The 11,776-nt window shown below is 42.0% G+C and overlaps 1 protein-coding gene across 1 annotated transcript in view; it reads right to left on the bottom strand.

The window, feature by feature from the left end:
• Positions 1–11,776, bottom strand: part of Polr3g (RNA polymerase III subunit G) — a 37,311-nt gene that overhangs the window by 3,122 nt on the left and 22,413 nt on the right. Inside the window, exons 5-7 of the mRNA XM_005356536.3 lie at positions 10,025–10,075; positions 6,772–6,848; positions 2,858–2,995 (exon numbers count right to left, since the gene is read on the bottom strand). Coding sequence (XP_005356593.1) covers positions 2,858–2,995; positions 6,772–6,848; positions 10,025–10,075 — 266 coding nt within the window. The remainder of the gene's footprint in view (positions 1–2,857; positions 2,996–6,771; positions 6,849–10,024; positions 10,076–11,776) is intronic.

Below are 11,776 nucleotides of genomic sequence, written 5' to 3'. Positions count from 1 at the left end.
ACACACACACACACACACACACACACACACACACACACACACACACACACAGCAAGACCCTGCCTCACCCCTGACCCCACTCCCCCAAATCTCTACATCTCTGCTATTTACAGTGGAAACAGATGACAATTCTCAAAAGAAAGCTTTCTGAAAACCAGCTTTATTTTACAGGTTTTCTTTGCAAACATGTGGAATGTCTATACATCTCTGTACATTTTATAATACTTTGTCTTCCCTAAATCCTGCACGTTTAAGCTTCCAACACAAACCCTCAGTGGCATCCTAAAGTTGGCCTAGCTTCTTGAATGCCGGGAATTCCACGAACGTCCAGAAACCAAGCTGACGCCTGGGGCCTACACACTAGGGAGGGTGACAGGCAGAGCATTCAAAAGAAGCTAACTAGTAAACAGGGCCTTGCTTCTGTGTGTAGGGAAATATAAGCAACAAACTCATTCACACAGCAAGGAGGAGAAACCCTGGTATTCCCAATCAAGCAAGTAGCACTTGTCTTTTAGACGTGAATACTTTTCCCAAGTATGTCTGGTGAGTCAAATGCTCACCCTGTCAGCAATCTTGATGCAGGCTTTGGGGAGCCTGCTGAGACCAATGGCCTGATTGGCTCTTGGCTTTCCCTTGAGCGCCAGGTTTATTCATAAACTAAATATTCACAATATCAGAAGAGAAAGAAGCATCTTCTTTAACATGTGTTACCGGATTATGCACTACATTTTACTCGCCAAAATAACATTTATCAAGTCTCAATTCAATGAGTAAATTAATTACCATGAAATTTCAATTAATTAATTGATTAAAAAGAACAAAGAGAACTTTAAAGACAAGACCTCTAAGGGAGGTACCTTTCTAGCCCTCACTCAGCCTCATTTCTCTGTAGTTTTGCTTTTTTATGAACTATAGATATATAAACTTTGTTTACTACATCATTGCCCCAGGCTGGCCTTGAACTGAGAGCGCCAGAATTAAAGGTTCTCTCTACCACCCAAGCCAATGAATTTGTAATTGTTACAACTAAAACTGAATTTTAACACACCTGGTCTAGACTCAATGGAAGTTGATTTTATCAAAATCGCATTTCTGAGCTGGGCATAGTGGCTCTGACTTATATTCCAATACCTGAGAGGCTGCAATGCAGGAGAACCGAAGCCACCCTGTGCTGTAAAGTGAGTTCCAAACAAGCTGCCAATAGATTAGGTCTTCTCTCAACACACACACACATACGCGCGCGCGCACACACGCACACACACAAACACTAAAAGAGCATTATAAAGTCAGCTTTGTCTAGAATACTGGCATCTGCCATCCAAACTTAATACCTCTCCAATATCCCTGTTGTGACATCAGGAAATGGCTCTGTATATTACCGTGTATTTTCATACTAACGGTTATTTATTTATTGTGGGGAAGGGGTGTGCATGTGAAGGTCAAAGGGCAACTTCCGAGTCCATTCTCTCCCCCACCCACGTGAGCTCTGGGGACTAAGCACAGCAGGCTTGCTGGCAAGCCCTTTTACTCACTGAGCCATCTTTAAGGGGTAAACTTACCAGTGGCTTTGAACTACTAGCTGGCAAGAAATTTTCAAATATGATCCAATGTAAGCAAGTGAGTTTTCTAAAACGCAATAAGTTAACATCGCACATTAAGACTCCTTCAGTGGCTTACCATAACATGGAAAGAGAAAGTCAGATTTCTCAGCCTGACATTCAGGACCCTAGTGAATCCTACTGTGGTCCTTTCTAACCCCTCGAGTCCTGCTGACTTACCTGGTCAGTGGCAGAAACACCACTCTCAGCACCTACCTGCAGGCTTAGAGCTCACTGACTCTCAAGGTCTTACAGGTTGTCTGGTTTTGTTGTCTGACAAGGTCAGGCTGGCTGAAGATAACCTTGAACTCCTGATCCTCCTGACTCCACCTCTCACTAACTGAATTAGGAGCACGTGCCTGGTTTTTGCCTTATAGCATCCTTCTACACCACAGAATATTCCCTGTGTTGTAACTGTAATGATTTCTGCCACATAAGGCTGATAGCTCCGGGTTCTCGGGGGGCGTGCACATGCGGGCAATCCCTCAGGCAGAAGTGCCTGATGGCGCCCTGGGATGTGAAAGGGCCCTGCATGAGCCGTGGATGACATCATGACTCAGCTAAACCCTTGCACGCATGTATGGATCCTATCATACACGTATGACTCAGCTAAGCCCTTGCGGGCATGTGTGAGCCCCGTCACCTGCGTATGACGTGACCATGTCTACTCCCTGTGAGCATGCGCTAGGCAGCCTTTAAAACTGACGCGCCATCTTCCTCTCTCGAATAAACTCCTAGGCGGGTCTGTTGCATGTTCCTTGTTTCCTTTTCACTCGGACCAGGTAGTTTCAGTAACAACTGCCTTTCTGTTTGTTTCCTCTGCAGAATAATTTCCATGAAGGAACAGTCATCTCTTCTCCTCATAGTCTCATGACCAAGCAAAAACCAAGCATACTTGTTGGAGTAAAATCCATTATATGCAGCTTGGCCATGATGGTGCATGTGTTTAATCCCATCACTAGGGAGGCAGAGGCTGGTGGATCTTCCTGAGTTCGAGGCCAGCCTGGTCCACACAGCGAGTTCTAGGACAGGCTCCAGAGCTATAGAGAAAACCTTTCTAGAAAAAAAAAAAAATGAATTTCTGGATCTATAAACTTGGGTTTTTGTTTTGTGACAAAGCCTTACCATGTAGGCCTAGCTCCTCACACCCCTCCCGCCTCATTCAGGAGTTTGCTAGGCTTACGGGCGCGATTTTGTTTGCCGACTGATGTATTGTGCCATATGAAGCAGTTAGCAGCCATCTTTTCAGAAGATTTTACCTCCTCTTGCTCCTCTTCATCGTACTCCTCCTGCTCTGAGTCTTCGCCATCTTCGTCGTCACCATCTTTCTTTTTGCTCCCTTCTTTGTCTTCGTTTTCCTCATCCGATTTTTCGCCATCGCCTCTCTTTTCTAGTTCCTGATAAAGTGAGATTCATTAATTCCCATGGAGACAATTATTCTTTTATCTACACACCCAGCCCAAAGAGAAGACTATGGATCATTTTAGGTTCCTCCTAATTTAACATGCCCGCCAGTCTCGCACCTCAGAAACGGAGTCACTGCACTGCCCATTCTTCAGTTAAGCTGGGGTTAGAATTCTAACCCACAAAGCCTTTTTTTCATGATTCCTATCCCTATTCCTCTGAAAATGTGGGACAGAATTTAGTTTATCCCCCTTCCTATCCTTTGTCTTTCATTACTTCCCATTCCCAAGAATTTCTGTTTCATGATACATCTGGAAGCTGGGAAAAAGAGATTAAAACACACATCGCTAACCACACCAGCTGTTATGCACAATTCTAGAAATAAGGAAGAGACAGAGTTGGGAAGCCATGACTGCTGGATGGTTCTTGTTTTCTACTTGAAAAACCACCATGCCACCAGCTCACCATTTTAATTTTACAAATGCGTCATTATTACCAATTATTTTTTTAATCGACAAAGGTGACCTATTTTCTTGACTGTCACTGTCAGTTCCCTAAGTTGGATGACCCTCATTTTACACAAGGGACATAACTTCACAGGTTTTCTGTGAGGCAGGCACAATAATCATTTTGCATATTCATAATTTAGGCTTCACATGAGTTAATTTCAGGTTTGTCTTAACAGTAATTAGAAGAGGAATTAGTAAAATAATCAACTTTGCCGATTGATTATTCATGAACAGAATACATATTTTATATCCAGAGGATCTACAACTTAGCTCTTCTTTAACTCCCTGAATATTTAAAAATTCTTTTAATTCCAACTTTAAAGGAAGAAGTTCAAAGGCAAAGAAAGAAAAGACAACTTTAAACAGACCCAATTTAAATGAATTAATTTTGAATGACTGTGTGTGTGTGTGAATGCATTGATGTGTGTGGACTTGCATGTGGAGCCTGGAAATTGACACTGGATATCTTCCTCACTCTCCATTTAATTTATTAAAACAGTTCTGGCTAGTTTTGCCAGCCTACTGCTTGCCTTAGGAATCCCTTCTCTCGGTCGCCCTAGGGTAACTGCAGTTACCTAACAGGTAACTGCAGGCCCCCTGGCTTTATGAGCATGCTGGGGCTTGGAGCTCCAGTCCACTGTGAGAGCTTAGACTACCGGGCTGTCTCTCAAGCTCCTAATATTCCATCTCTAAATACATTTCAAGCTACAATACACCTCACGCAGGCAGAACAAACTAAAACCAAGACCGGCACACTCACAGGGCGATTTACCCTGATAACAAACCTTGTGTGGCCTTGGCAGTTACTACAACAATGTTATGAAATCCCAAGGAAACAAAATTTTCAAACTTCTGAAACATCTGAGACACACACATGATGCTACATTAATATTTGTAAATAAACGGTATTGTGTCTTTTCTGTTTTAACCAGATCATAAGTAAGAAGGCCTACCACTAAATTCAATTATACTGGAGGGGAAATGCTATATTTATTTTACTCTGTAAAAAATATATTCTGTTATCTGAAAAAAAGTCACTAATTATTTCATAATTAGAAACAAAACTGTTTTACAAAATGAACCACAAGCCTATTTTTTTGAAAGTAGAGCATTCATTCAATGTGCTATGAGGACCAGAGATCTGTTATTTCTATGGCTGCCAAATCCAACAGGTCAAGCAAACAGTCTCATCTTTATCTTTACCACACACACCCAAGGCAGGCAACTGCCACAGGAGAAGTAGGCAAATGACTTTTACAATGGCCCCAAGGACAAAGACTCTGAATCGAATCATTACTTCGTTCTTTTCAACAGCTAACTGCTTGGCTCTTCCCCTCTTGGAAACAGTTAAGATGCAGTCCCAGAACAGGTCTAGCTTAGACACTATCTACACAGGGAGACTCCCTTGTGTGCCGCAGACAGTGTCCTCCGGAGAAAGTACAGCCAAAGCCTGCTTCATGTGCACTTTATGTGCATCTTCTAGAACTCAAAACTTTACCAGCAGGTGGGATTTGTGGTCCATAAATCCTACCAATTATTCCACCTAGTTAAACCTGACAGTTATTACTATTCCTTCATTGATCTTCCAGATTTTACATTTTAGACATATTGTCATCTAGCTCAAGTACTGTACAAAAACAAATTAGTAAAACTAGGAGCTACCATCAAGTGTATGTGCCAAAGAGGTCAGCAAAAACACACTTTGAACCATCGACTTTCCTCTGTAAGTAAGGAATAAAACAATCTACCTGTCTGCTCTTAAGGACAGACTACACATAAAGCGCTCATCAAAAGGCTAGGCATGTACACGTTCTCAGTCAGTCTTGCTGTAATTATCAACATCAATGCACACAAGCACAGGGTTCATGGTGGAACCCTCAGGGAGATCAATGTGGCAATCACCAACTATGATTGCCCAACAGTTCTACTTCCTAAAACTACTCTACTCATGTGTGTAATGGTCTGTCCTGTCCCTTTAAGAGACAAGCCCTGCCCACTCCCTCCTCTGTGCTCAGAGAGCTGAGACAAGGGGATCTCCCTTCCGATTCCAGCTCGAGCTCCTTCCTTTCTGTCTCCCTCTCCCCTTCCCCCTTCCCTTCCATAACCCGCACAGGCTGGAGGCTCCTCCTGGGACCGGCTGACCCACCGAGGTCTCTCACGGCTGCAGGCTCCCCGCCTAGGACCCACTGCCCTTGTGGTCCGCTGCCTGCTGCCCGTTGCCACCCTTCGGGGAACGATGCTGTTTTATTTTTACCATTATAATGTGAAATGCCATACTTATATAAAGCCACAGTATTTGTCAGTGAGGACTAGTTAAGTTATTAAACAAGTGTGGTTCACTCTAACATTGCTGTGACCAATGAGAGAATGAGGAAGCTCTGTACAATTGGATATGAAACCATGTTTATGGCATTTTATTAAGAAATAAAATAAAAATGCAGAAATGTGACATACTATCTTTGTTATTAGAAGGGGGAATTCAGGCTGGGTACTTAGCTCAGCCCTGTTGCTCTTACAGAGGCCCCAGGGGATCTGAACCCTGCTTCTGACCTCCACGGACGCCAGGCACTCATGTGATACACATATATACATGCAGGCAAAACACTCATACACATAAAATAATAAGTTTTAAAGATTAAAAAACTTTCCGGGGGGGAAAGTTCTGTATTTTTTATGGTAAAATATTTCTGAAAGGGTATGTAAAAATGCATAATTTTGGAGTTCACAACAAAGAAAATAAACATATGGCCAGGGATGAGAGAACACATTTTTAAGGAACTTACCTAAACTTTATTTTGTTTAATGCTAGAAAAATAAGTTCTATAGAGTACCAGCTTTCTCTCAATAGACTCTTCTATATATACTGCAAAACCCTTGGGAGAGGGGGCAGAGAACATGTACATCGACCAAAGGAAAGCCAGATCTAGCTAAAGAATTACATCTAATCATGCCAGCGGTTCATGCTTCTCTGTGCTCCCCCAGACCGCAGTCTAATATAAGGGGGGCGTTAAGGACACAGTAAAAAAAAAGCCTGGCATTGGGAGTGGTGCTTAACAAGGAAGAAGAAAAGACAACTTAGGAGAGATGCTCAGGCAAGGGTCCATGTTTGCTCAACCCCAGGAGAGCTCTTTCCTCCACACCTAACTTAGCACCAAGCGCTCTTCTGCCAGCTCCACATTAATAAAAGGATAAGACTGACAGGTAAAGAAAGTATGGCCTTTCATGTTTTTTCCAGTTCATGTTTGTAACTATAACCTTACCTCAATTTTTTTCAACACATCTGCAGAGAGTGAAGCACCGCTGTCTGCAGCTTTGGCCATTGTGGATTTTAGATCCGCTGGAAGGAAAGAGCCAGCAGTTAACAGATCTTCCACAGGAACGGGGTCCCCAAGCTCTCCTCACACCAGGTACCCATATCATTTCCGGTGTAAATTCAGCTCCTCCCACAGGATCACCACACCTCACTGAGCTCAAAACAAATAACAATCACTTCGCAAGATATTTTTAACAACTACAACCAGGTATGTTTTATCTAAGTACTGAAACGTTAGTCTTAGAATTATTATCGCTAGAGGCAGAATCTGCTGTAGGGTGACCTCAGACTGATGCCCTAGAATAACAAGTAGAGACCCTGCCAGGGTTTCCTGTCACTCATCAGCCGAGTGCATCTCAACAGGCAGGAAGCAAACAGAAGTGCAGGGTACGGCTGCACCGGCGAACGGTGCAGGGATAGGAAAAAACTTGAGCTCAAACGCCACGAGAACTGTCTTCACAGGGAAGACTAAAATGCTTTGCTTGTCACTTCATATACACGAAATGGCATGTTTCAGCAGCCTTACGAACCATAACTTGTTTTACTCTAAGCAAATATTCCACTTTTGGATTATTCTAAAACACTAAGGAATAGAAGATTATTTCATATGAAGATTCTGCCAATTACCAAGGAATTTTTATAAGTTATAAATTTCTTCATGATGGGGAGGAATGATTACAGTTCTTTGCCAAAATCAAACTAAATGCAACAACAACAACAACAAAAATCCCGGGTAGCAGAAATAGGGCTCAGAAGGCTTCATTGTGTTAGAGATGAACATTTAACACAGAGAAGGACTTTCAGACTGCAGGGATGGCTCAACTGGTGGACTTAAAGTCTATCATGTCAAACCAAATGAGGAGCCACTGACCTTAGTTCTTGAATTAATGCAGTTTTTGTTTTTTGTTTTTTTGTTTTTTTTTTAAAAAAAGAGACTTCCTATGAAGAATGATGAGAGAAATGGGCCAGGCAGCGATACTGATAACAGGGGGAAGAGAGGACCTTCCTCTTGCCCATTTTAATAGTTAGAAAGGTTGTACAATGAAGAGCACGTATTTGAAGTGTGCATTAAGTGTGTACGTATGTATTTAAAGTGGATGTGTTTCTATTTTATTTAAAGTGCATGTCTATTTAACTTGAAGGGAAAATATTTTTACATGGTACTGTATCTTTTACACTCTGGTTTTTCATTAGCTAAATACATTGTTCTTGTGATAAAACGTAAATGCATAAATGATACTGATCATGTCCCAATGGACCGCCATCTGTAGCAGACAGAGATCTGAGAACACACCTATTTTGCAAATCATTAGAGCTTTATACAGAACTCTAGTGGCAGCTTCTGTTGGCAAGGATTTTCATTGGTGGAAAGGAAATCAAGAATTAACTTTCCCCCACCAGGTTGTGCTATTTTCAGTTGTATGCAGTGTGGCTGTGCTTTATCCCCCCCTTTTGTGATGGCCTCCATCCATCTACATGAATGCAGACAGTGACAGAGAGCTGGAGGATGGCAGAGGCTTAGTGAAGACCCAACCGGCTTCTAACAGATACTGTAAGAAACAAGTTCAAGTATGTGCACATGTAAAAAAATAAAATAAAATGTTAACTATGGAAAATTTTCATGTCAACAGGGATTAAAAATAGACTTTCTGTGATGTAGCTGACTTGGCACTTCTCCCCTGAACGTGAGTGTGTATTCATGAAGTAAGTATTAAAACCAAAATAAGGAAAGAAGAGTGGTATAGAATCTGAGACTCTCCTTGATAGTAAGGAAATTAGGAACTACGGGCCCGAGAAAAACTCCTGCTCGATCAATGTCTCCACCATTCTTTAAGATCTGCAATTCCCTCATCTTCAGACTGTGCCCTGCTCTCTCTCGATGCTCTGCTTTCCCCTTCGGCTATTTTATTGGCTCTCCTGATCTCTCATCCTTCCTGTGCTGATGAGTCTTGCTTCACAGTCCACCCCACCCCACCAGCACAATCAACACTCTAGCTGTATCTCAAAGCAACAACAAATAACAACACATCCGAACCAAACTTGTGATTCTACCTCCATAAGCCTGTCTTCCCACAAATCCCCGCCACTCCACACCCAGTAAGCACCCAACCATCTTTCAGGGGCCACTCCAGATGCACATCCTCAAAACCTTCCCAAAAGGACATGTGGTTGTGTTTCATGTGCTGTTTGTGTGTGAGTGTGCATGCCCATGGGAGATCACTCGGAGGCCAACAGTCACTGGGTGTCTTCCTCAACAGTGTGCCATCTTATTTTGTAGACAGTGTCTCACTGATCCTAGAGCTCATGGGGGCTTTACAGGGGTCTGCAGCAGTGCTGAACTTTTGGTGTGTGATGGAGAACTGAACTCAGATCCCATGCATAAGTAGCAAGCACTTTATTACTGACTGAGATGTTTGTCCCTTTCGTGTTTTACCTCCACCGAACTGCAAGCACCAAGAGGCAAAAGCAGGCCCAACTACATCATGGGCTCTGTTCGCCATGGCGCACTGCTTGGCAATAGCAGACATTCTATTATTTATTGACTGGAATTACTAAAGAACAGATATAAAATATACACTTTGGTATCTTTTTTTGGCTTGTCGAGACAGGGTTTCTCTGTATAACAATCCTGGCTGTCCTGAATTTTACTTTGTAGATCAGGCTGGCCTAGAACTCACTGAGATACACCTGTCTATCTCCCAAGTGCTGGGATTAAAGACGTGAACCACCACCACCCGGTCACTTTGGTGCCTCTTTAACATAAAATTCTCTTTAATCACCTCTTCAATTTTTCCTAGTTCAGTTATGCCTTTCTTTTTACTGATAAATAGTTCACTAACCCTTTGGGAATTTCATACATGTATAGAGAGTATTTTTGGTCCTATTCATCCTCCTCTTCTCCTAACTCTTCACAAATCCACTTGCATTCTCCTTCCTGACTTCATATCTTTTTTTTCTTCAGTAATCCACTGATTCATCTGTCGCCTACCAGTGGCCACATCCTTAAAGAAAACTGATGCTCCTCCCCACAACAGCCAACAACTGTTGAGATTAATTCAAGAAACAGAAGGTCCAAAACATCAACAGCAACCAGGCTCTGCTGAAACCATGCAATGCCAGGCATACTTCAGGAAAAGATCTTACAGTGCTGAGTGTAAGCAATAACCCTTTCCACCCTGGACGACAGTTAGTCGGTGTACCTTTTCTGCCTTTTTTCCTTGGCATCATCTCTCGGGGAAGTCTTCTCCAGTCTATGCGTACAAAAGAAAGAATAGAAAAATCTCAGTTTCCTTGGTGGCTTTGGACTTAATTATTTAAAAGAACATGATGGCAGCTGCTCAAGCCAAGACAGGAAAATCCCTTAGTGTCTGGTCATACAGAGTGAGTCTGGAACATAACAAAACAAATACAAACAGAACGGACAGCAACAGTTTCTCCTGGAAAGGAAAGGAGTACATCAAACAGCTTGGAAATGTTGATATAAAAGTGTCCTGGAAAGAAATCTCATGGAAATTCCTTGTGAATGTTAATACCAAGGTCACAACTGTCTTTGTTAAACATTATTTGACCACTTTGTATTTTGTAAGTTATCTGTTAATATATATATAACATTTTTTCAAAAGTTAAAGGATGCAGTCAACTCAATACATACAAAATAAATTTTAACAATATTTGAAAATTTTCAGCTAAAAAATACTAGTAATTGTGAACATGTAAATTCTCTTCAATAAATGACTTTCAGCTGCACTAACTAAATAATTCCTTTATTTATCAACTTTCTTTTAATTTTGTGGATGGTGCTAGAAACTGAACTTGAGGCTTCATAAGACCTCATATGTGCTAGGCAAGTATTTTACAATCCTTAACTCCGTTTTTAAATTTTTTTTTAAAATGTGTAGCCCAGGCTGGCCTCGAACTTGTGATCCTCCTGCCTCTGTCTCCTTCAGCAAAGTCTACCAGTGTGCGCCACCATAACTGGCTCGTTTTTCATTTTTAATAATAGTAGTAAATATAAAACTAAAGCTATATGAATACAGATGTATAGGTACTAGAGAGATGGTTCAGTGGTAAGAGCACTTCCTGTTTTCCCAGAGGACCTGAGTTGAGTTTCCAGCACCCATGCTGGGTTGCTCACAGACATCTGTAACTCTGATGCCCTCTACAGCCTCCTATGTCACCTAGACACACGTGGTGTAAACACACACACACACACAACACAAATACACAAATTAACTAAAACATTTGAAACATTCAAAAAAGATGTAAAGAAACTGTCTGCTAATAAAGAAATGTCAGGGTATCTGTACAAACTTTCATCATCCTACCTGCAGTGATAAATTCTGTTTTGAATATATTTTAATTTGAAACCACCCAGACCACAAGAAAGCATGCAAAAAAAATGATTTGGGAGAAGGTTTCCACCCTCGTCCCACATCTTAAGCTCAACCAGTAAAGCGCGCACTCTGCTCGGGAAATCAGTGATGCAGCGGAGGACATCTGCTCACCTCCTGAGCGCAGTTTCCATAAACACTACTCTCGGAGATACCGAAGGACGAAGGCCTGAGTGACCAAGGTCTGTGTAAGAGGCCATGGCACGTTATTCCAATTCTATGGCAACTGTTTTCTGTTTACAAAATCGTCTGATTGAATGACGTTTCTTCTAAAGCCCCCTCCATCCTGTTGATTGTAATACTTCAGAAAGCTAAGACAAGCCGTCAGGCATGTTTCTATTGAAACTGGACGTTAGCAGCTAAAACATCCCCTCAAATAACAGAAAGACTCGTGAGTTTGGGTTAAAATACCCTTCAGGTTGGGTGTTTACTTTCTCCTTAAAAAGTCTCAAAGCCGTCCAGGTTTAGTGATGGCTCTTCAAGCTGATGAGGGAGAGGGACTTAATCGGGGGAGGGGGAGGGAAATGGGAGGCGGTGGCGGGGAGGAGGCAGAAATCCTCA

The sequence above is a fragment of the Microtus ochrogaster genome, chromosome 19 (assembly GCF_000317375.1).
Source record: "Microtus ochrogaster isolate Prairie Vole_2 chromosome 19, MicOch1.0, whole genome shotgun sequence".
In the NCBI taxonomy this organism is placed as follows: Eukaryota; Metazoa; Chordata; class Mammalia; order Rodentia; family Cricetidae; genus Microtus; species Microtus ochrogaster.
The sequence above is the reverse complement of the archived record's forward strand: the minus strand, read 5'-3'. Positions and strand labels throughout refer to the sequence as shown.